General features: G+C 42.5%; 1 protein-coding gene across 3 annotated transcripts in view; it reads left to right on the top strand.

Moving 5' to 3' along the window:
* The window catches only part of PDE3A (phosphodiesterase 3A), a 204,042-nt gene that overhangs the window by 115,878 nt on the left and 62,958 nt on the right, over positions 1-25,206 (top strand). For all 3 annotated transcript variants that reach the window (XM_058805102.1, XM_058805101.1, XM_058805100.1), the window contains exon 2: positions 16,781-16,831. In XM_058805102.1, coding sequence (XP_058661085.1) covers positions 16,781-16,831 — 51 coding nt within the window. The remainder of the gene's footprint in view (positions 1-16,780; positions 16,832-25,206) is intronic.

Here is a 25,206-nt window from a genome sequence, read left to right as displayed (position 1 = left end):
TGGCATGGCTCTGAATTTGGTGTGCAAGTCTGAATTGTTCAGCACTCAGTTCACTGACTATTAAATGAGCAAATTATTCCAGTAGCAAAAAGGGCAAATTTTTACTTTGCCCTCATGTTTCCACCCATCTCTGTCATTCTCTGTTTATGTGAAAGGGAATGAGGAGGAAAGGCAAATATTTCCCTGCCTCCAGGACTGCAGACAGTTGGAAGAGATGTTCTGGTCACTCCAGATTTGGTCCTTTGCTTTTTAGATGTGGCTGTAGTGGGAGTATATCTCTTCTTTATAACAACACACAGATTTGAAAAGCCATTTTCCAGAACTTGTGGGATACTGATTGAAAACCAAACCAAAACCTCTGTAGAGAGGCAGGTTAGGGTGATAAACTGTGAGGGTGGGGTAGCAGTTTTTCTTTTAAAAACTGACTTCATCAGACAGCTCCATTTTGGCTTGGATGAAGGCTGCATCACATGTGAGGCATTTCTTTCTATTTGCATTTTATAAATGGAGGGTACTCCAAGCAGGTTACAAAAACTGATGGCTGAAGTAGAACTGCAGAGTGATTGCAAATAACGAGGCATGGAACAAGAGCAGAGGGAATAAGGCCTTTCAGCAGCCTTCATTTAAGTATGTGTACTTAATTTCCCTGAGTGTAAAAGCAGCAGGAAGGTCCCAGAGCAGGAGAGCAAGTTGGGCAGCCAAGGTTTGAGTGAGGAGCTGCAATCACAGAGCTCCCAGTGTGATGCTTCCCCTCGCCCCCCTCCTCTCCCCTCCTGCATTTCTGGGCTCCCCTCGCTCCAGGCTGGTGGGGTGTGACGTGAATGACTCCCAGCCAGTGACCCCCGTGGCAAACCTGTAAAACATCATACAGCATGAATAAGAAGCCTCTTCTTAGGCCTGCAGCTGGCTGGATGCAGACATACGGCAGCAGGGATGTTTTGGAAGGAAGGCAGGGCTTGACAGAGAACCCAGTCTCCTGATAAAGGTTTATACTGGCACTTTCCTGTGTTTATAATACCATCTGCCAGGGCCATGGCCTCTTTTTTCATCATATTGTTGTTTAAATTTTTTTTCCTAAATCCAATCAACCCTTAGGTGTAGGAGTCTGAAAAGCAGAAATTTGATATCGATGTAAGTTTTTCTTTAGAGTTCTTTGACGGGAGTTGTAACTGCCTGAGCTCAAATCTGCTTCATGTATAAATTGTCAGGACCAATTGTTCCTGTTATGAAAAGAAAGTTTTATTTTTATAAATATTCTCAAAACAGATTCAATATTGCCCACTTTTTTTAGTTGCTTGTTTTTTATTTTCCTCATGTAGATATTCAGTCTTGTTTGCTTGCTTGCTTTTTCAGTGTGTTAGTTTAGTATTACAGGATAGTATAAGCATGGTTGTTTTCAAGAAGGGTTGCTATTTGAGTGTGTTTTTAAAAGCTCTTTTCCCCCTCAGCCACACAATCTCAATAATAAGGTTTTCTCAGGCCTAGGCATCTGGTCTCTGGTTTAAGAGCTGCACAGTCATGCTGTTTCTCTATCAGTTATGTGATAACTGGTACTTTAAATAATCACCCTTGACCTTTTTGTAGCCTTCCAGGCTGATAGATTGGTTAAAACCATATTTACAGTGGTAGCCAGGGTGGTTCTTTGCTCAAGTGTAACTGCTGGTTTGGGTTTGTTATTTACAGTAGCCCTTAGGATTTCCCCTTGGATATCTGGCCCCATTGTTCTAGAAGCAGCACAGAACCAGGACAGAGACACACTTTCTTTACCCCAGAGAATTTTTGAGTTTTGGCTGGAGGAAAGTTCTGCCTTGAACTGATTCAATACCACCTGGCCCCCATGTGTTAGGCCAAGAATTTTCCTCACATTGGGAAATTAATGTTTTAAAATGCAGCAAGTTGTTTTTCTGGCATTTTTGCAGCCGCATTCAGTGACAAAGCAATTTTTTGGCTGCTGTAAGTTGAGGTGTTGGAGCTGTACTGACTGTGTCCTCTTAAGGCAAAAAAATTCTCAGGCAGTAGATAGTTAGTCACTTTCTAGCAGCCAGGAGATTGTTGGGCACTTTGTGAGTTAAAAACTGAAAAGAAATGGTTCTAGCATAGGAGAGATGCTAATGAACTTGAAAAACAAGAGCTAAAAAAAAATCTGGGCTCTTCTTTTTCACTTTTTTCTTGACTGCTCCAGATACAAATTAACCTTGTCTCATACCTCTTCCATATCTTGGGTGTTTTCTTCTGGTTTGGTCAGAATCTGACAAAAATCATTAATTAACTCTACCCTGGTGCAGCTAATCCCATGGGCCTTTTCTGTAAGTAAAGTTACTGCTTCCTGTTGTTCCCACAGGGACTTGGGAACAATTAGAGGAGATTGGTCAAGAAGGTTGGAGCAGCTAAATTGGCCAATTCATCACTTCCTTGTTTGCTAGATTTAGGGATGGATTTTGCATCCCTTTTTAGAAGGCAGCATTGACAGAACCAGAGGACACTGGTCAGGCTGTGTCAAGGAAAATACAGGTTGGATATTAGGAAAAAGCTTTTTATGGAAAGAGTGATAAAGTTCTGGAATGTTCTGCCCAGGGAGGTGCTGGAGTCACCATCCCTGGGTGTGTTTAACAAAGCCTGGATGTGGCACTGGGGGCCAGGGTTGAGTTGAGGTGTTGGGGCTGGGTTGGACTCAATGATCATGAAGGTCTCTTCCAACCTGGTCATTCTGGGAATTCTGTGTGAGTTCTGTGGAAGTGTGTCCTTTAAAAAAAAAACCCACAAAACAAAAATGAACCAGTGAACACTTGTCTGCCTGCTGAGCAGTTAGGTGTACCACCCAGACAAAACGCTGAGTTCTGTGTCCTGTCCTGCAAGAGTGAAATTCCTCCCAGGTGTGGAATCCTGGACAGCAAAACAAAACCAGCCATCTGCTTGCCACATTCCTGGCACATTTCTGGTCTGGGTTCTTTGTTTGGTTACCTGGTGGTTGTATGAGCTTGGAGGATATTCCTTCTTTTCCCTCTGCCCCCCCATTCAATAACAGGATTTATTAAATCGTTGGCCTTGTAGCTGGGTGTGCTGCCTGGGTTATGGATCAGGCTCTGGCCTCATTCTGTCTCTGCTCTCTGGTGGCCACATGCTGTTAGATCTCCTTGGTCCTCACAGCCTGGCTCTGTGGAGGTGTTTCCTTGGTTTGGACAGTGTTTCCTTGCTGTGTGCCCCAGGGACACGCTGTGCTGGGCACCAGCAGTGCAGCTGGAGCAGCTCCTGTGCCACTGGGACGTCTGCCCTGCCCTGGGGTGATGCACACCTGACAGCAGGGACAGCAGGCTGCAGCGCTGGTATTTTCCTGGAGCACAGCACGTGCAGGGCCGTCTGCAGCTGGGTCTCAGGCTGCTGTGAGCTGCTGCCAGCCCCTGCTCTCTGCCTCTCCTGCCTCTCCCAGGTGTGCAGCTCCTGCATCCTGGCCTTGGAAAGACTGAGCAGCCTGGAAGTCCTGAAAATCGGGCCGCTCCCTGTGGCTCAGGAGCTGCCCAACAAGCAGGTTCACAGCCCAGTGACCAGACTTGCAGGAATCCTTTCAGGAGACAAAGCCTGAATATCTTGAGCAACTCTGTGAGCGAGGTTAGACAGCAGCAGAAAAGCTCATTTATATCAGTCAACCCTTTACAACCTGAAACAATTGTGCTGGGGTTTTCCCAGAGTTTTGGGGCTTTTTTCCTTTCAGATTTTAATATCAACATTCTGTAGTAAAACAAAACTGAAATGCTGTTCTCCTAGACATTGAAATATTGAAAAAGGATGTTCTGCTGTGTGATAAATATCATCTTTCTCCCTTGAAGTACATGTATCAAAACCAAAATCTTTAACTGATTCAATTTGTGAAGCAGTTGAGTTTTGAAGAAATCCAGGTTTAATTCTTCAGTCAAGTGGTTGTGTTATTTGCCTTTATGCAGGTGCTCTTTGCATTCTGGAGACAATGAATTAATCTGTATCTCTGCAAGATACTTCATATTAAAAAATGAATCAGTTCTTAAAATAAATAACCAGAAGGATACTTCATTCAAGCAAAAAAGCCCCAAAGTCTTGTGTATTAGGATGTGAGGACATTAAATCTGTGGTATCCAAAGTGCATTTTTAACTCGTGCTCTTCAAATAAAGACTTGGCTTGCATTTGTGCTGTAAGGCAGGAAGAGATTTTTTGCCATTCTGTACTGTTGCAGTAACAGGTATTTAGGCAGTGGATAAAATTTACTGGGTAAATTTTCACATGCTTTCTGACCTTCCTGATGCTGGCATTGCCTCGTCTTCTCAAGTAGAACTGAGATTATTTGGCCCTTGAGATAAAGAAGGAGAGATAAGGTTATTTTTAGCATTAGCTTGCTTTAGTTCTGGCATTTTGTTCTGTCCTGCCCATCCTCCTCAGTGGAAGGATGCAGCTTGTTTATTATATTTATAATAATTTACCATATCTGCTCTTCTGGCCTTGGATACCAGGCCGAGCTGAGCTTTACCCTGCAGCAGGTTTCCCACCAGTGCTGGGGCAGCAAGCCACACATCAACCATGAAAACTCAGTTTGCAGTCCTTGCATTTATTTTTGTTCTCCTCTTTGCAGTCCTGGTAGTTAAAAAACCTTCTTTCTCTCTTAGAGAAAATGTAATTTGGTTCTTTCTCTGTCTCTTTCTCTCCCCTTCCTCCCTCCCTTAACAATGTTGAAGATTTTTTTTTCTATGATTCAGACTCCAGGAAGTGCAATTTCTAAGCAAATGAAATGCTGTGATGTAACACTCTAAATGCTGTAATTTTTTACAGCAGCAGAAGATAACCCAGCTGTGTCTTCTGTAAGTTACAGTACAAGTATTTAGTGCTGTTGTCTTTAGAGATTCCACATGTTTAGAGCTTATCAGTGTGGACACTGATAACTGTGTTATACAGTGATCACTGTGCCTGTATTTCTACACACTTCTTTCTTCATCCTCTGTATTTAATACTGTGGAAAGTGTTGGGAGCATTATGCATATGGAGGCTGGATGTCACTTTGTAGTCCTAGGGCCAACAAAAAGTGGCATTACAAAGAACTGGGAATCCTTTTCCCCTCTTTAATCATGTCACACTCCAGCCTGGCACTGGCAATATTCACTTTGTGTGGCTCCTTGGTGAGAGCTGGGCACATGAGCAGCTCCTTGATCCACCTTGGACTTCTGATTTTCTCTTGAAGCACTGCAGGTGTTTTACCATGAACTTTGCTTTCCCTAAAAGCAAATTAAACTGCTGGTTCCACTGTGTGTGGTGGGGGGAACAGGGTGGAGGTGTGGGAGGAAATGTCTAAGGTTAGCAAAACTATTTCAGTTATATACATTTTTATTTATGTTCTGTATTTAGGTATGAGAAGGGAAGTTATTTTTTCATCTTCTGTAATTCTCCCAAGCTCATAAAGCATCTGTTTCTCAGCCTCTGTCACCTTGGCCTGAACCAAAGTTGTTGGTGGCCCTGGTTCTCCTTCAAGGAGTCTTTGTCCTAATAAAGGGACCCATTGAGAAGGCCCAAGGCGCACAGGCACTCAATATTCAGAATGCAACTTGTGGAATTTGGGTCTTTATACTGATAAAGTGGGCAAACTACAATTATCCATGGTTTCCCTTTCTGAAAAGAAAGAATTGCATGGGAAAATTGAAAGTGGAAGAGAAGAAAATGGAGCTCTTGTTGTGAACACTTTGATGTCAGAGGTGCTTCACACACCTCAGTGAATCAGAGCGGTTTGTGAGAATGCTTTATCTCCTGGCATTTTGGCTCTTTATCTCTTCCTGTCCCTTTTCATCTCTTTTCATCCACTGAAACCTCTCCTGTTAGGGTGGATGGAGGTGCCTGCCAGTTCCCCCTTGTTCAGCACAAGCCCAGTGTGCATCTTGCTGGCTTTTCCCTGTTTATTCCCAGCATCTCTGGCCTCCAGATGGGGAAGCGCCCATGTGACAGCATGTGTGTGTGATTTGGAGCAGCAGATGGGTGAGAATGACAAACTGTTGCTGTGTGCACCTACCTAGAGATGACTCAGAGTCCTGCCTCTGTGTGTTGCTGTGCTGTCCCTGCTCTCCTTTATGGGCTCCTGCATCCTGACCCCATAGGGATCCAGATTTCAGTGCTGATGTCTATTTGTGATGTCTAAGAAAGCACAGAGTGTGTTAAAATCATGTAGGGAGAAAAGCAAGGTGGGATTGACTTGATACTCCAGCTCTGTAGTAAAGGGAGATCTCGCTTCAGTGTGGGGCTGTCACCTGGCATTTAGTGCCCTGTTTAAGTTGCCTTGCCCTGTGCTGATCTTGCTCTGGATATGTTCTGCAGAAGGAGGGTGGTGGGAGGTGAAGTGCACTGACAGGAGAGGCTGGTGTTTCTGCCCTGGTCTACAGCTTTGGGTATTCCCGCTGCTCAGGTGTGGTGGCATCAGCTAGCACGGGCTGTGCCTGGCAGCATGACCCCAAGGCAATCGGTACCTGTTCCAGCAGCAGGGAAATTCATGGCCCGAAGGTGTTTTTGCATGCATTTCAACTGGACTGTCACTTAATATTGTCTGGTGGGAGAACCTAAAATTGTGTGTATTTCCTTTAGGGTCAGCAGGGTCACAAATGCTGTGGCCATGCATGCACATGGACTTGCTAGGCTGGGAATGCACTTAGCACAAGGCTTGGTGTCTGATTCGTGGCATTGATCTAAACCCCACAAATTCTGCACTTTCTCTGTGTGTTAGTCCTGACAGCTCTGCTGCAAGGCCTGACTTGGGGTCTCAAAAGCAAAGCCCTGCTCTGAGCTCTGCTCATTCCATAGAGCCAGCAGAGCACCAAAGTTTTGGTGCCTGTGGTCCCATAAATCTGAGGTAGGTAATCAAATCCTGCTGCTATCTGACTGAAACACATCTTCTGTGGCCAGGAATCTGCATGTAAATGTCAGTGGGAAATTCTCCTTGTGAATTTTCTGTGTGGCACTTGGCTTTTCTTCCCTTTATTTTAAATCACGCAGCTGCAAGGATGAGTAGAAAAGATCCCTGGTTGGCTGCTGGAGAGGGATCTGGGCCCCCTGTGAGCTCCCTGCCGAGGACAGCTGGAGGAGATGGGGATGGAGTGGGTGAAATGTGTCCTGCTGGAAGGAGATCACTGAGCTGATTTAATTAGTTCCGTTTCAGAGCATCCATTTCTGCTCGGGTCACTGCTACGTTCATCTATTTGCTTTTTTCCCCCCTCTTAGCAATAGCCAAATGCAGGGTGATAATTAATTTGGCAGGTTGATTGAGATTGGGTGGCAGAGAGGGGAGTTTTCCTGGATGAGTGATGAAGCATTGCTGGTTGAGCTAAAAGTGAATAGTCTGAAATAGAAAGTAGTTAGTAGAAAATCCCCCCAAGGGTGTGTTTAAACTGAATGTACTTTGAGTTTTGACATTGAGGTTTTTTAGTAAGCTACCAGACTCTACAGTGTAATTTTAGGACATTTGCTAGCTGGGATCTAGCTGTTGAAATATCAGTGCTGTTCTGCTTTGTGAAGCCTCAGAAGCAGGAAAATGGGGTGTTAATGAAAGAAGTGGCTCGTTTGTGTGGGTGTGAGGCTGGAACAAGCCTTGGCAGAGCAAAGCTTTTTTCTTTTCCAGGCCAACCCTGGAAGCTGAGGCTTCACCTGCCCAGACTCAGGGATGCTCTCAGAGAGGGAGAAGACTGTGTGGGTCAGGCTGCTTTGTGGGAGGCCAAATTCTCCTTATCTTAAAGTGTTCATTACTTCATTGCAGCTATCCCTCAGTGCTACCATTAAAGTTAATGTGTTTCAGTAAAACGAGCTGCTGGAGCTGTGTTGCCTGGCTGGCTTTCTGCCTCACTCTGTTTTGGCCTCACCAGGGACCAATTCCTGGAGTCACCATGTTTTGTGTTTCACACCAGATGGACACTAAGTTGCCATATTACCATAAGCAAAGTCTGTTTTTTTATTTTCAGGAAGTGCTGATGCTATCACAAGAGATCTGGTTTGGTCAGGCTGCTGGATTTGTTGCTCACAGAATTCCCACTTTTGGGGCACAGTGGCACTGCCACCTTTGCTATCTCTGTTTTCCTCTCTCACTCTCTGCCCTCTTCCTCTTTGGGAGTGACTCTGCTCTGCTGAGAGTTTGAGCTGGCAGCTGTGCCAAAATGCCATCCTGTGTGCACAGGGAAGTGCAGAGGTGACACCAATGAGTCACGCGTGTCCCTGTCCCTGCTGCAGTGGCTCACTTCCCTTGCTGGATCTGGAACCACTTCCAAAGGTTAAATGTCTGGTGAAACCTCCAAGCTTACTCAGTCCTAAGGGCTTTTTTCTGCTGAGACTGCCAGTAAGGATGTCAATTTGTGATGGTTTGGGGTTTTCTTTGGGTTGTTTTCTTTTCCCTGTGAGGTAGGCACTTATCCCCTGGGAATCCAATTCGAAAATTCCCATTTTTATGCAAACTACCAGAGAATGGTCAGCCATTTGATGAATGCACTTGCTGAACTCATTGGACTTTCCATATGAGCTAAACTCATAAAACTTGCTCAACTCATTTGCCTTCCATATGAGCTGTTGTGATCTGTGTTCATATTGAGGGTGATCCACCTGAAATCAGAGCTTGACTGAGAAATCCCTGAAAAGCTTTACCTGCTTTTCCAGTGGGTTTTTAATTGCTGTGCAAAAAGACATTTCTGTGGAAGCAGAAACCCTGCTGTGCACTTTAACCAGCCTAAAAGGGCTCACCTCACCTTGGAGCTTTGTGTTAGCAACACCAAGTGCAGAGATGCCTATGTGACACCAGGATTCTGAAAAGATGGAAAGTGAGAGAAAAGCTATGCACAATAAAGAGAGAGTAGAATTGGAAACATAGATTTCAGAGCAGATTTTTTTGTAGAAATCTTAAGACTCTTTAACAAAAGAAAAAATTATGTTAGATGCCTCACCATGATTTCCGACTTTGCTAACTCTGCTGCAGTAGCTGTCTAATTATCAAGCTAGTGCCAGGCTTGGTATTGTGAATGGGATTCTTGGTGCACAGAGAATGATTCCCAATGGGGGAAAAAAAAATAAATGAGCTTTCTGACTTTTCTAGGAACTTAATTTCACCAGAATGGACTTGACTGGGTAGCTGTGAGTTCCAGGAACTTCATGTGTGTACTGTGAATAGCAAGCAACATTTAAATAGTAATTCTTCTCCTTTTTATCAATATACTTTTGTTCTTTAGTTAACTTGCTGCTATGCTTAGCACTCTTGACGTTGCTGTGTTGCCCTGGCATTCCCATACTGAGAAATCTTCTTCTCTAAGTGACTCTTGGTAAATTATCTCTGTAGCTAAGCTGGGAGGGTATCAGAGTAGCTGTGCCCACAGCTTTTATCTCACCACTGTAGATATTTTTCTCTAAGGCTTTGGCTTTCATGACTATACTCAGAATGAGAAAGTGGGAACATTTTTCAAATGTGAAAAATATATGGAAAATTTGGTGAACACTTTTACTTGTGGATTACTAGTCAACCAGATCAATACGCCTATTATTTATCTACCAGATCAGTTCAAGGGAATAAGAAATCTATTTATGATAATTTTAATTGTTTTATTCATTTATTCTGAAATGAAATATCCAGATTAGATCATTAATTTAGGAAGCCTTTGTTAAAAAATCTGCAGTACATCTGCAAGTAACTCTTTGTGTGAAATCCATCATTGAGGATCACTGAAGAATAAGAATTGCTTCCAAAAAAACACAATAAAAAACCACTGCCTCCTCCTCCCTTCCACCCCCCACTCCCCTTAAAATCAGGTCTTCTCTCTATTTTACTACAGCTCTGCCTCCCAAACCTGTTGTTTAAAATCCTCCTTGATCTGTGAAGGATTAATAGGGACCTGAGAAATTCAGTGGTGGGAGTGAAAATAATAGAAACACGCATGGATTTGTTTTACTACTGTCATCTGTTTAAGTAGTTGTGACAAAAATTTGTATAAAACCAGATACAGGGTGTGGAGGTGGATATTCCTGTGCCTTTTCTTTTTCCCACCTACGTTTGGTTTTTTGGTGTTGGTTTTTTTTTTTTTTTTTTTTTTTTTTTTAACTTCCTAGCAGCTTCACATTCTCTGCAGTGAAAGCTGCTCATTTTCAGGGGTGCTGTGGAGCTGCCCTGAGCCCACTGCTGTGTGACACTGCCATGTCCCTTGTAAGGAAACCAGCATCCCTGCATCCTCCTGCCCTGGAGGAGTCAACTGGAGTTTGTGTGGAAATAAGAAGGATGCTTGCTGCCACGAGAGCCTCCCGCAGCATGCAGGCTCCTGCTGTGTCTCCAGTGCCAGGGATGAGCTCATTCCCCCGGAGCTGCGTCCCTGCTGTGCCTTGGGGACAGTCACTGCTGTCCCTGCTGCTGCCTTTGGGTGTCCCCTGTGCTGCTGTGCCCATGGGGCTCCCCTCAGCCTTGCTGCCTCTCCAAGGCCTTGGTTTCTCCACTCCCTGCTGCCACAGTGGCTCAGCACACTGAGCAGTGCTCTCTGCAGCCCTGGCAGCGCCCTGGCTCCTTGCCTCACCTCCTAGACAGGGTCTCCTCCCAGCAGCTCCCTCCAGCACTTCCAGCTTCCCCAGGGTGGCAGCTTCAGAGGCCTTAACTCCATCCCCACATGGGTCTGAGCCTGCAGAGAAGGCATTCACTGCAGCTCCCCCTCAAACCCATCACTGTACCTTGTTGGTACAAGGTACCAACGTTGGTGCCCTTCCTCCAGTTCAAAGCAGCACCAAGTTCCAACTTCCATTTCTGCCTCTGCTGTGGTTTAAAAAGCTAATCTCTGCTTCCAACTGTTGTCCAGCAGCCCAGAAACCATTCAAACAATTTGATTAGGAAGCAGCTAAATGGCTCTTAAATGCTTACCCCCAATTTATTGCTTTGGTGTGTTTCTTGTGGTGAGTTATTTTTTGGGGGGTTCTTGTTGTTTGGTTTTTTTTAAACCAGTCTTGGAACTGAGTCTGGCCCTGGTGATTTGCAGGGCTAGAAGATGTTGGGAGCATTTGGGTGGAGAGTTTCCTCTCCACAGTGGCTGTGATGACACGAGCATGCAGCTCACACATCTGGCTGAACAGCGCAGCTCTGACATCTTGTGCTTTGTGCTGACCCTGGGAGCTGGCCAGGGGCTGTGGAAAAGGGATTGTTTTTCCAAATGCTGGAGGCCTTTGCTGTCTGTGTGTCATGGCCTGCACATGCCTGTGTGTGATCACTCTCAGCTCACAGTATCTCTGACACCTGGGATGCCCCAGGGCAGGGTGCAGTTCTGCCATTTGGTGGGGAAGGTGGTCAGAGCAGCCACTTGCTCCCCTGTTATGTTATCAGGATCTGGCAGTGGTCAATCTCAGCAGCTCCAGCCTGCTTAGCTGCTCCTGCTGATTATGTCCACACCAAAATTCCCTCCCTAAATCGAGTCAGTAAATCATCTCTTTTATCTTGATTGCCATGAAAATGCAGGGAACAGTCTATGGGATAGAAGGAATCCTACTCAAAATAGCATGTGCAAAATCACCCTGTTAGCTTCTGTGTGACCTGACTCCTGCATGTTTGTAAAAATAAATGTTTCCCCTAATATGTAATCAAGGAAATAATTTGTGCTTTTTTTTTTTTTGTTACCCAAAAAAGAACTTATCGGGAACATTTTGTGCCTACATGCTGGTAACAAACAGTTTCTTATTGCCAGTGGAAATGTGATCCTGACTGGAGCATGGCTAATACCCATATTCAGAGAATATGGATCATACTGTGCCCCATTCAGCACAGGCTGTAAGGAGGCAGTGTCGGAGAGCTCAACAGTGAGACACTGTTTCACATCCTCAACATGCCCATTCAACTAAATCTCTCCCAAAGAGGGAAGATGTTATGCTCATGTTTAAATAGAAGCTCTGCTATTTTGGTGAAGGCTGAAACCAGGTGCCAACCTGATTGGGTACTCCTATCTTACTCTTCTGGATGCTGATTCCCAAATATAAACAACTCTTAAAGCTGCTGGCTACCACCCCGCCAAAACTTCTCGTCATCTCATTGGTAATTCATTTTTACCAGTACTAAATGTGCTAAGTCCTTGCAGGAGTGGCAGAAAGTCATTTTTGCAGGTTCTCAGCTGTTTGGGAGAGCTCAGGCTGCCTTGTTCATGTACCACAGCCAGTTCAGTGGGAAATGTTGGATGTAAGTGCTTGGCTCCTAATCCCAGATGGCGCAGAGGAGCAATTTCTCTCACATTCCTGTGCTTTGCCTTGTGTCCACTTTCCACTAGGGAGAGCAGGACTTTTTTATGTTCACTATAATGGAATGAGGTATCCAGCCACAGTGGAAATCTTTAAAATCCAAGAGAAGGAGGCAGTGAGCTGGGGCAAGGTTCTCACGTGCATTTGGACTGTGTGATCTTGTTTCAGCCTTGTTGAATCCCATTTATTGTCTTTGGTGTCTCCATTGGCTGATTTAGCTCACTTTTGTCATCACCATCTGGTTGTTTTTAGAACAGTAAAAGTGTTATGTACGTGTAAATATGTGTCACAATCACGTTCCAGAGTAATAGACTATAATCTGAATAGAATTAGAATGGACTTTGAATGGATTTAAAGGGTTTTATTAAACACTAAATGTAATTAATTCATTGGTCCTCTCTAATGCTTACAAGGAAAGGATCTGCTCATTCCCTCTAATGAAACTGTGCTGAGTTTAAACAATGCTTTAGTAAATCCATCTGGTTTCAAAATGCTGCTGCATTCTGCTGCTGAGGATTCCCTCCCCTTTTAAAGAATATACATGGGACTGCTTGCATTTTAAATATTGGGGTTTTTCCCTGACTTGTGCCCAGTTGGGGAGGTCCTTGTAATAAGATTATGCCTTTTCTATTACTCTGACTCATTTTGGGTTGGTTTTTTTTCTGGTTGGCTTTGTTGGAGGTTTTTATATATATTTTTTTTTTTCCCCAGCTATTGCATAGTTAGCAGTACTGCTGTTTCAGGAGTGCCAAAATTAAAACCCTGGTCCAGAAAAGATCGTATAAGGGAAAAACAGGACTTACAAACAGCTGAAAAGGTTTAAATTGTCATACTTTACTTTCTGTCCTTTTTAGATTTACTTAGATCTTCTACAATCTGTGTGGGTCACATTTTCCTCCAGTTCTCTAATACTAAGGAGGCTAAGAATTATGGTTTATGAATTTTAATGAAAGTTGAAATCCTTATGTAATCATTTGCTGGGGTTTTAATTAAATAACCATATAGGAGAAGAACTGCATTTAGAGAGGCGAGGGTTGAAGATGCTAATTTTTAAATGGCTTTGTTCTACTTCAATATGGCTATCTTAAAAATCTGATGTAATGTACTTTATACCATTCCTTACTCCTTTGAAGATATTGCTGCATTAGTGAACAGAAGTTTTAAAACCACAAGCTGAGAAAACTTCATGGTGTTTATAGCAAAACCCTGAAATTTAGAGCTCAGACTCACACCCTACATCTCCAAAAGGGGATGAATCCTTTCACTTCTCCTCTCCTCTCTGTGCCTGGGATTTTGGAATTGGGGTCTTTCCTCAGCTGGAATGGGGGAGTGTTTTCCCTGGAGAGCTGTCAGTCAGTTCTTAGGGTAGCACCAAGCAGTGGTTTTAGCACAGGCCATGTTTGTGTGCATTCCTGAACATGCAAGGCTCGTTCTTGTTGCTAAAAGCTGCTTTCCTCTGTGAGCATTGAAGCTGCCAGAGATGGGTTTCCAGGACAGTTTCAGATGAAATGTAAAGTAGCTCCTTTTATTCTAACAGAGACTGCATGCATGTAAGCTGTGTGGGAGTTTGATTTCAGTTTTATCCCTCCTTTCTGCTGCTGATACACATAGCCTTGGTTGGCTGGTCAGTAAGAATAATAAATTTGATGCTCTGAGGCTGTTCATCATCACTCTGGACCAAATTGATTCCAGAGAACTTCCAGAGGAGGTGGTGGGGTCTGGAGCAAACCCATCTGTATGTGATAAACTTAACTTCCCCCTACTTCCAAATGCATTTTTATGTCAGTATCTCTGTTTGCATGCATGCACCAATTAAGCAGTATATTATTTTCTTTTTCCATGATTTCAGAAGGTTGAGTCACTGAAGTGGATTTATGCACACACTCTGTTTTCTCTGAGTGTAGTTCGTTTGTTGTTTGGTTTTTTGGTTTTTTTTTGGGGGGGGGGGTTTGTTTGGTTTTTGGCTTTGTTTTTGTTTTTAATTCTGCTTTCTTCATCTTTTGATTTCTATTCAGCTTGTAGAAATCATTATTTCTACCTAGCCCAATAATTCAGGCATACTTTCTTTCCTCCTTTTCTGGCTATCATGCTCCAGCACTGTTTGTCCATGAAAATAAAATCAGGTTCAGAAGGAATTGAGCTGAGTGCGGCTGGTTGAGCTAAAGGGTGTCACACTGAGGCAATCATCCCTCTGCAGAATGATGGCCTGGCAGAGATTTTGTCATAACCTTTGGGGTTCTCTTCTTTCTGAGGCATTTTTGTGTGGTATCCATTTCATTTTTCATTCTTCTACTCCTGTGTTAGTAGGGACCACCACATGCCAAGAACATTCTAGCATGACATGAGCACAGATTTTTAGATAACAAGGGAGAAATGCATTTTAAAGCCAAGTAAGATTTTATGACAACAGTAGGAAAAGGTTGGTTTCATAGGTCATGGATTAGATATAATGTTTAAAAACAGCCTCACTGTTTTAGCTGGGGACAGCCATGTTGAGTTTGTGAAGGGTCCCTCTCACCAGGATGAGGTGAGAGATGAGAATCTGACCCCAAGTTCTCAGAAGGCTGATTTATTATATTATGATATTATATTATATTATAGTAAAAGAAATAATATACTAAAACTGTACTAAAGAAAGAGAAAGGAGATATCAGAAGGCTAGAACAAGAATGACAATAAAAACCCCTGACTGACCAGAGTCCCAACACAGCTGGACTGAGATTGGTCATTACATCAACACAATGCACATGGAACCAATCAAAGATGCACCTGGTGGTGAGCCATCTCCAGATCACACTCCAAGCAATCACATAATTATTGTTTACGTTTCTTTTCTGAGGCTTCTCAGGAGAAAAATCCTGGCAAGAGATTTTTCATAAAATATGACAGTGACATTGATCACAGGTAACCACCCTGACACACTTCAGTGCTTTCCTGGGACTGGCTGCACTGGGAGTATCCCTACATATGGGAATAGTGATTCCAGGCCTGGCTTGTGACTGCACCTCTCATTTTTGGTGGCAGTAATAAAGCAACCTTTCACTTTTCAGGGAGCTAGTGTGAGAAATGATAGTTGCTTTGAAAAATTTTTAAAAGGTTTATTAAAACTTTATCAAAAATTGCAATAAAGACTGAATAGAGAAAATAAACCCAGCACTGGGAGCACAGGATTTTCTCTACTATGTGCTCCTCTACACAATGGATGTTCTGCTTTCACTGTGAGACTTGCTTTTTGTGCTAATTCCACTGATAGGAACCTGGAGGTAAAGGTATCACCCTGAGAGCCACCAGTGGTCAGACTCGAGCTAAATTAATTTTCTTTTAGCCAAGTGAATCAGGAAAGTGGGAGTTACTTCCTCCCAAGGCACAGGGGCTAAGAATTAAAATTGAAGAGGGTTTCTGGTCCACAGAGAAAAGACAGGTAGGAGGGTTCTGGCAGAGTTTCTTTGAAGCACATAACCTTTGGTAGGAGCATCTCTTGGTAGTTTTTGCACATCAGTTATTAATTTAAAAAAACATCAAAGCTGTGCTTCATGCAGTAATGGACAGCAAACAGGGAAACCCAGCAGAGATAGTGTTTCCACCAAGAGTACATGGAAAATAGGAAAAAATTGCAGTAAAATGAGGGTGGCAGTCACAAGGCTGTATCAGGTCAAAAAAATGATGTGACATTTCTGATTTTTGATGCCTGTCTGCATCTGTGGTTTGTCTCCAGTTATGGAGATAGATAGTTGTGAGTAATAACTTAAAAATTAGGAGCCCTTGGGAAAGAAAAGGATAAGGAGGAACAGTTCCTGGAGAAGATTAAAAAAAAAATCTCATCATAGGAGGTGCATGTGGCTTTCCTGATTTTGCAGAGTAGCTTTAACCTCTTGTCCTGGGATGAATGTTTTGAAAGCAAGTTCTGCAATAAGTGTGGGTTGTGAATCTCCTTGCCTACCTCTGAACTGGGGGAAGGCATTTCCTTTGGGAAAGAATTTTGGGAAAAATGAGCAAGAAAATGTTCATGGCTGTAAGTCAGTGCATGTCACATTAACCCTCCTATCTTTCATTCACACATTTTTTTTATTTGAATTAAGCAATGCCTCTTTGTGGAGGAGCAAACAATGCCCAGAAGAAATCCCTGAGTAGATGTACAAAAACCCCCATAACTCAATGGTGAAACAGATTTAAAGCTGTTGCTAATTATCATGGCCGATATAAAATGTACATTGCTGATTAATCAAATGTGCCCTGGTTTTGGTAGTCTCCTTGTTGATGTATCAGCTGTCCTTTTGCCAGATCAGTATTAAACATTTGGCTAAAGCTGAATCTGTGGCGGTGGGGATTTTATTGGCACCAGCAGAGTTGTGATGCCAGATGTGTTTGGGTTCTGAATGCAAAGGTACAATGTTACATGGCTTCATTATGAGTCTAAAAGCTCTGTGAGATAAATCATAAAAGCAAACCTGTTTATTTCCAAGAAAAATGTGTAATGGATATAAAAGCATGAGTGTTTCAATTAAAATAATGAGTGCAATTTATCACTTAGCTCTGCTTTTCTTTGTTTTGCAGCTCATGGGGCATTCTGAATGGGATCACAAACGAGGACCCAGAGGCTCACAGGTCAGTTGCTCAGTATTTTGTGTTTGATTTTGGCTTTTTGTACATTCAAGGCATTCAAGCAAGTTTTCCGTCTGAGTTTGGCAAAGTTGTTAATTTTGTTAATATTTGCAGGGTTTGGAGCAATGGAAAAAGGCATAAAACCATGGCAGCTCACATTAATATAATTTTTGAGCTGTAATTCAAACAGTTGATCCAGACAGAGCTGAGTCATCCAACAGAAAGGGTTTTTCAGTAGCAGGAGGATGGATTGGATGTATGGAGAAAGCATTTCTGACTCAGCTGTCTCCATCAGGACATCAAAGCCATGCAATTTCAAACAGCGTGGGTATAATCTGTTTGGTGGTTTGGTTTTTGGGTTTTTTTTTAATCTGACAAACTTGTTAAAACTTGGAGGGCTCTCTCTCCATAAATCCTTTCACTGTTGACCCAGGTGTTAGAACTGTGTGGGGAGGTGCAGAGAAGCCACTGGAAGGAAATTATGCCAGTAGTGTTAATGGTATCACAGTCCATTTCAAAATTATCTATAATAACTATCTCTTGTAATTATCTATTGCAATTGCTGCAAACAAGACATCACTACCAGTATTGATGTTCAGGAATTTTCCTGCTTGGCTAAAATAGCCTTTCCCATCTAGTGTTGAAAGAACATAAATACATTATTAGAGCTCCAGCCTTTTGTACTGGGTTTTACTTCAGGTGAAGGATTTTTCACGTGGATATTTTGTACAAATGGCAGTCCAGAGGTGTCATAAAAGCATTAAAGGATATATAATAAGGTGGGAAAAGAAAACTGGAGAATCATAGAACAGTTTGGGTTGGAAGCGACCTTAAAGATAACCTGGTTCCAACCAAGTGCCATGGCAGAGATGCCTTCCACTGTCCCAGGTGGCTCCAAGCCCCATCCAACCTGGCCTTGGGCACTGCCAGAGATTCAGGGGCAGCCACAGCTGCTCTGGGCACCTGTGCCAGAGCCTCAGCATCCTTACAGAAAATAATTTCTGCCTAAGATTTAATCTAAACCTACTCTCTGGCAGTTTGAAGGCATTCCCGCTTGTTCTCTCACTACAGTTCCTGATGAAGAGTCCCAAAATGACCCAAGCTTTCTGATTACTGTGTGCTATCCTGTGCCCAGACACAAAAACCAAGGAAGAAAAGTTTCATTAGAGAGAAGAAAATGTGCCTCACTTATTCCACTGTAGCTTTAGATTTTCTCTTTTACATTATTCTGAAAATCTTCTAGATAGGAACAGCATTAAACCTGATTTAATTAAGTTCCTTGAAAGGTTAGGAGAAATTAGGGAGGTTCTGGTTTTTGCAGAATTGAAAAGACTTTTTTTATCCTTTTGTGATTCAGTTACATTGTTGCCAGCTTGTGTCCTTTAAAAAATGCACCTGTGTAAAAAAAACCCAAGATCTTGCTGAAAAATTAAGGTGAGTGATGTGTTAGCTATACTTAAATACCTTAAAACCTAGGAAGAAAAAAAGGGAAGTGGAATCACTGCTTTACCATAATGTAAAACTAAAATCCACGCATGAACTCCTGAAGCTATTCCATCAAGACTCATTAAAAACTCTCTGATTCAGTGAAGGGGATTTTTTTTTTAGGAGCTAGTAGGTTTTCTGTGGCATGTGTTGAAACATAAGGGGAAGCTACTACAGTGCATGTCACACTCTTTAATGGCCCACTTGGAAAACATGTTCCTTTTCTGTTCCTGTTCTGCACGTAGGAGTGAAATGCAAAGTGCTGCAGCTCCAGGTAGAGATGGATCTCAAATGAAATGCACTGGGGCCCACGGGAATTTCTGTTTGCAGCAGTTTGTCTCGTGATAAGCATCTGCAATTCAATAGAATGTTAATGGCACAAGTAGAAAGCTGTCTTTACAATATTTAACTTGCTCAGGATGCTCACTTCTAGGATGGCCATCACTGCACTCCCCTTTTGAGACTGCCCTCATGTATGTGTATGTATGTTGTAGGATTCCTTTTCTTTTAGAATAATTATACTATTAAGGCTGCTCTAATTAGATTGAATTATAGGTTGCCTTACAAAGAGCAGGGAGTTCCTGGCTACATACTTGTTCTTTTTTTTTTTTCCTTTCTTTTTTCATCCCTGAAGTCAGCACTGCCTGCTCTGAGTGCTTCGTGCTGGGAATTTTCTCTATGGATTTGAAATTAAGCAGGAAGTGCAAAGTGAATTTCATTACATTTTGTGCTTAATTTTAAAGATTAATATGTGTTAGAATTAAGAATTTAGGCATGAAACTTCAAAACTGAGTTACAAATTAAAGAAATTCCAAAGTGTTTAGGAATATTCAATCCACCTAAGGAAAAGTCTCTCAAATATATATATGCAATCTGTAGAACCATATCATGAGAAGGGAAAATAGTCATACATGTTTGTAATGCTGGCACGTGCCACAGGAAAGTGTGACTAGCAGAATTCATCATTGGAATATTATTGCTCTGCAGAAGAAAAATATGCAAATTGTCTTTTAATCATTCTGCTAGAACACAGTACACTAGTACACAGTACACTAGTACTTGGTACTGCCAGGATCTTGCAGGTGGGCCCCAGGGCACACTCTGTGCACACGTTTTTATGTTTTTACCAGGGCTCCTGGGTGTGTGGGAGTAATTTGTTGCTCTGTCATCAAGGCTTGTTTGGCTTGCTGGAGATGTAGGCGTAGCCCCAGAGTCAGTGCAATCGAGCAATCTAGCATTGTAGAAGCAGGATGATGGAGAGAGGAACACAGGTCCAGGCTTTTTAATTCTCTGTAACCACAAGAGCTCTCGCTTCTCCATCCGAGGTGCTGCGTTTTACCCCTCCAGTTCCTAAGCAACAGCTATTTCCAGAGTGAGTGCGTCTGGTGTTGTCTACCTACTCCAGGCTCCTTCCTGGGAGGTGGCTGGGAGCTGAGCTGCTCGCTGCCTCAGCTGTGCCACTGCAAGGACACAGATGCTATAGAGGAGCACCACAAGCTGGGCTCTGACCAGTCTCCACCTTGCAGCTCACCAAAACTTGTGTGCTTCGGGGAGCTCTGCAGCCTACCATGAAGAGCAGGAGTCAGAACTGAGGTTCTTGCCACTGGTTTGGGACAGAAGCCTTTTTTTTGTCAAGTGTGGCAAAGCCTCTAGAGCAGATTGAGGAGGATGAGCCGGAAATCTCTGTCCTTGCTGAAGCGCAGGTGGGAGTCCATTCCCGCTGGGGACCAGGTACTGTGCTCTGGGAATCTGTCTGGGGTGTCTGCCTGCCCTCAGGGCCACTGTAAAGAGAATTAGAGTGACCTCATGGGGCTCTGGGGGCTCTCTGAACACAGGGAGAGACAGCTGCTCATTATTTGTCATTCCTAAGATGAATGCTGCCAAACTCTGGTAAAGCTGATTTTGCCAGGGCATGTGCTTGTGAAGGTGGAGATGCCATGGCAGCCCATTAATGCAGAGGTCTTTAACCAAAAAAGTCTCCCTGTCTCAAAAAGGAGACTTGCTTCGGGAGTATTTGAAACTGAGTATTAAAAACTATTTTAAACGGAGTGGCTAAGGGAAATAATAATCTACCATTGATGGGTTGGTGCATGACTTTTTTGTGTTTCATATCTTACATGTGTGTGTATGAAGTCACTGAGGCATTGGCAGAACCTTGGTGTTTTCAGAGTCTGCCCTCAGTGTCACTGTAAAGAGAATTACAGTGACCTCATGGGGCTGTAGGGGCTCTCTGAACAGAGGTAGAGCCAGCTGCTGGTTATTTGTCCTTCCCAAGAAGAATGCTGCCAATCGCTGGTAAAGCTGATTTTGCCAGGGTATGTGCTTGTGAAGGTAGAGATGCCATGGCAGCCCCACTAATGCAGGTGTATTTAACCAAAACAGTCTTCCTGTCTCAGAAAGGAGACTTTTCTAAAGGCTTCAGGAGTATTTTAAACTGAGTATTAAAAACTATTTTAAACTGAGTGGCTAAGGGCAATAGTAGTCTACTGTTGATGGGCTGGTGTATGACTTTTCTGTGTTTCATATCTTACATACATGTGTGTGTGTGAAGTCACTGAGGCATTGGCAGAATCTTGGTGTTCTTAGGGTCCTCTTGGTTGTTGTGTCATTCCAAGTGTGCTAACCAAGAGGAGAGTAAAGCAGATGCAAACAGAACATATGTAAACATCTGCTGGGAAAAGCAAATATTGTCACCAGCAGCAGGACTGAGATGTGATGAATGGCAGTGTGATTAGTGTATTTTCTACTTCTTGCTCCAGGCACTCAAAGATTCTCTGATTTTTTTTCAATACTTTGCTTGAGATGTACAGATAATAAAATAAATAATTACAGAAAGAATATTGGTGAGCTAACAGCTCCACTCTCAATCATAATTTCATCTCAGTTTTCCATTTATAAAACAGTTGACTCTGAATGGTAGTTTTTATCTGTAGAAAAGAGACAATTGTTTGACAGGAAGAAAGACAGAAATGCATCCCAGTTTTTGAGAAGCATCCTCCTGTGCATTTTTATTAAGAGGGAGAAGGACAGGGAAGATTATATATCATATTTTATGTTTAAAGATAAATCATGCCACTTGGAACTTTTGGAGATCTCAGACATATTAGTTGTCCAAAAAAAACCACAAATCCCATGCTGTCACATAATTATTCACAATAAAATAATAAAGCATTGTTGATTAGTACAATTTTATTGCACTGAAAGGGATTTAATTGATCCAGATCAGTCCAGCAATTCCTAAATGTCCTAGGAAAAAAAGATAAATAAGTGCTCTGGTAGGAAGTGAATCATTTGTGATGTTGTTTCTGTGAAGATGCAGAGACACTGATGTTATTTCAAAGGGAAACTGGTTTTCAGCCTTACTTTTCCAGCATTTCCTTTGAATCCCTCTAACCCTGATGTTGCATGGCGTCATTGATCCTATTGTAGCACAGTATGTGGGAAAAATAAATATTCCTCACCTAGGAATATTTATATGAGGTGTGCTTGGCTGCACTGAGCTGGGCATCAGTTCCACCATCAGTCCCTCGAGCCCTCTGAGGGCTTTAAAAGAGGAAAGGGAATTTCCCTGACCCATCTGCCACTCTGGGACAGTGAGACCAGAAAGTGATGCACATAGAGTTTACTTGAGCATAGTGTGAGTCTGTGAGGGCTGACTGAAGGAAAATGCAGTTACTGTGCAAGATGACAACCCCAAAGAGGCAACTTCCTGAGTGCTTTAGGCTGATCCTGCTCACAAATTATTGTATAAAAATAATATCTCTGCCTGTTGGTGAAAATCCATTCTTTAGTCCTTGAAGGGATGCAGTCTCTTACTGTGTTCTTACAGCTGACCTTGACAAAATTCCTTGATATTTTGACAGGTAAGCAGTGACATTGTAGGTTGCTTCTCTACTCAGAGTAGATAAAAGATATTTGTGTTAACAAATAACAAAACCTCTCCAAATGGCTTTTTGCCACCTAAAATGAAAATAAAAACCAAACAAAAAAAAAAAAAAAAAGGAAGGAAATAAAATCAAACTGTAAAAATGGGATATTTGGCTTCATCTTGTTCCTACTGTAAAACAGCGTGGCAGGTGTGACTTAAGAAAGTGGAAACTGTAAGTCCACAGTGAAGTTTCATACTATATTTGAACATACTTTTTGGGGTTTTTAAAGTCATAGAGTGATATTTTATTTCTTATCTTGCATCCTCTGCATGAAATCAAATGACACCCAGAACTGTTTAGTCAAGGCTGAGCAGCCTGAGAAGTAAGGGTGGTGAAAAACCAAGAGTGGTTATGATGTCTATAGACAATATAGTTGGAGGTTGTTGGTTTGGGGTCATTTTTTTGGAGCTAGGTTGTTATATAATTTTATTTTTGATCTTTTGAGCATTGTTTGTGCTCTCAGACACTACATCACAGAGGTCTCCATGGTTTCCAGGCTCTGGTATGACAAAGGAATTTTCCTCTCATTGTTTTGTGTTTTATGGATGTGAAAGAGTGAGGAAAGTAGGTTTAACTGGCAACCTTGAATTAGATCTCTTTGGATTTGGTTGATGAAAAATGTCTGATCTTCCTGTTCATTTCTATATGTGGAAGATACATCTTTATCCTGGGGGTGTTTTTCATGGGTAAATTTAAGCTAAATAGTGATAAACTAAATACCATCTATTGGCCTCTATTTAACAAACTGTAATATTTCTTAGTTCTTTAATCTTGAATGGCTTTGTCAATAATTTCAGAAGGAATTACCTTTATATAACTAAGGAAAGAATTTGTGAGTGTTTTTCTTTCTTGCCCATCCAGCTGTTCAGATTGCTTGAAAGCTCTCCCTGAAGTTTCAGTACAGGGGTTTGGGGAGTCATTCTCTGTAGGTTTAATTTGTTGTATGTGCCTGATGATCTTGTTTTTAGGAATAAAAAATCCTAAATTTTTGTTCCTGAGGACTGCAACTGAGAATGCTTTCACTGAATGGATATGGATTTAAAATGTTGTGGTAGCCAGATGAGCCAGAGGTGTTAAATATTTGCTGTGATGCTGTTGAGTATTTCCACCTACCTGAAATTCCATGAGCTGTAGCCTTTGAGCATAATGTCCTAAGACAGGAAAAATCTTGTCACATTATCCCGTGATGGAAACTTCTAATTGTTTCATTGATGACTGTGAACTTAAAAACACAAACTAGATTTCCACAATGATGTAAGAACATGACCAGAAGTTTCTATAGGGATGTATATACTTTACATTTTTTAATGTATTTATAGGTATTTTTATAGCTGTGGATAGTTGAAATGAATGCAACATGTAGTTCAATAAAAGCAGTAATTTTTATTTTTTTTTTAGGTAGGAATTCATGCTTACAGCAGTGTGGGCAGTGATAGTGCTTTCTGTAGAATTAGATTGTGATGGGTTAGTGTAAAACCAATGAAGTGATGCTTCCCTCACCTGCCAGTGATTTACAGCAGAGCTGTGCCTAAGGCAGTTTGCATGCACACTGCAATATCCTGTTCCTGACCATTGATGTGGTGGATGGGACAAACTTCCACAGGGTTTTTGGAAGGGTGCTCAGCAGCAAATGAACTCATCCTGACTGAGTCATAACTGCAAAATGATAAACCAAGGGATTTCCTGGGTCTCCTATAGCATTACATCATGCAGCCCCCATATATTCACTGTGTGTTCAGTACAAAGCAGGGTCCTGCTGGAACGTGTCATTGCAGTGATCCTTGTGCCTAACCAAACTCCTTCTACTTTACCTGAAAACAGCTTACAATTAAAAAAAATAAGGTTTCCTGTTAAGAATGTTTTTGTGGGTCTCCACAGCTATTCATTGTTAATAAAACTTTCCATTATCCTTTCATTCAGCAGACAAGCTTTCCAAGCTTTAGGGACAGAGCAGAGATTTGCAGGGTTTGGGATGTTATGAGAAAGAGGCCTCACAGCAGGGTTTTTGGTAGGTTTGGTTGGAATATGGAGCTGGGAATTGGGGGAGGAGAGCTCCTTCTGCACAGCAAGAAAGGTGCAGAAAGCTGAGCCTGGGATTAAGAAGTGACCTAGGAAATTCCTCCTTGCTTTCTAATGCAGCAAATGGGTGATGCAGAGCAGAAAGCAATCTCACAGGAATAATCTGCCTGAGGTTTGTCCTTGCTTCTCTTGGAGTGAGGAGTTGAGGCACAGCACTCTCTGGGGCTGTGGGACCATTTCTTTGTGTCCCGCAGGATTTCTCCCTGCTGCTCTCGGGTGAGACAGGAGCTGTCACACAGGCAGCTGTGACCCAGATGATGTGGGCAAACCTCCTGCAGCCTTCCACATCCAGCACTCACCCCTAGGATGGAGAAGAACCTTTGAATTACTGTCAGCCACCCTGAGAATCCTCTCTGCTCTCAAATTCTCTGTCCCAAAATGACTGCCAGGGGGACAGGAGTGGATTGGAAGCTCAGCAATGACTTTCACTCTGTCATGTCACTGTTCTTCATACCTAAGCAGGAGCTCAACACAGATTTCCAGATATGTTTCCATTCTTCTTCAAAATCCTTCTCCACCTTTATTCCTCCCAGGTTTGCAGTGCAAGTCCTGGTGCTGGTCAGGCAGTCCAGCTGTGGCACAGAGAACCTTCTGACAATATTTAATTTGTATTTTCCTTTATTCAGTCAGCAAGTTCTAGTTCAGGAAGACTGCAGTACGACCATAGCCATGCTGCAGATCAATGCAGTTTGGAAATGGAATCAGCACTGAAATCAAACAGGAGTAGGAAATACATGCTGGTGAAATGACTCCTTGGAGAAGCAGCATGGTAGGAGTGTAAGAAGTGTGGCACAGCGCCATTTGTCTTGGTATTTTGGAAAGCAGAGATAGTGGCAGAAGCTGATAATTGTCCTTTTTTCCCCCCTTTTTTTATTTTTTCTTCCC

The sequence above is a fragment of the Ammospiza caudacuta genome, chromosome 5, assembly GCF_027887145.1.
Source record: "Ammospiza caudacuta isolate bAmmCau1 chromosome 5, bAmmCau1.pri, whole genome shotgun sequence".
In the NCBI taxonomy this organism is placed as follows: Eukaryota; Metazoa; Chordata; class Aves; order Passeriformes; family Passerellidae; genus Ammospiza; species Ammospiza caudacuta.
Note: the sequence above shows the minus strand (reverse complement) of the source record. Positions and strands in the feature narration are given on the sequence as shown.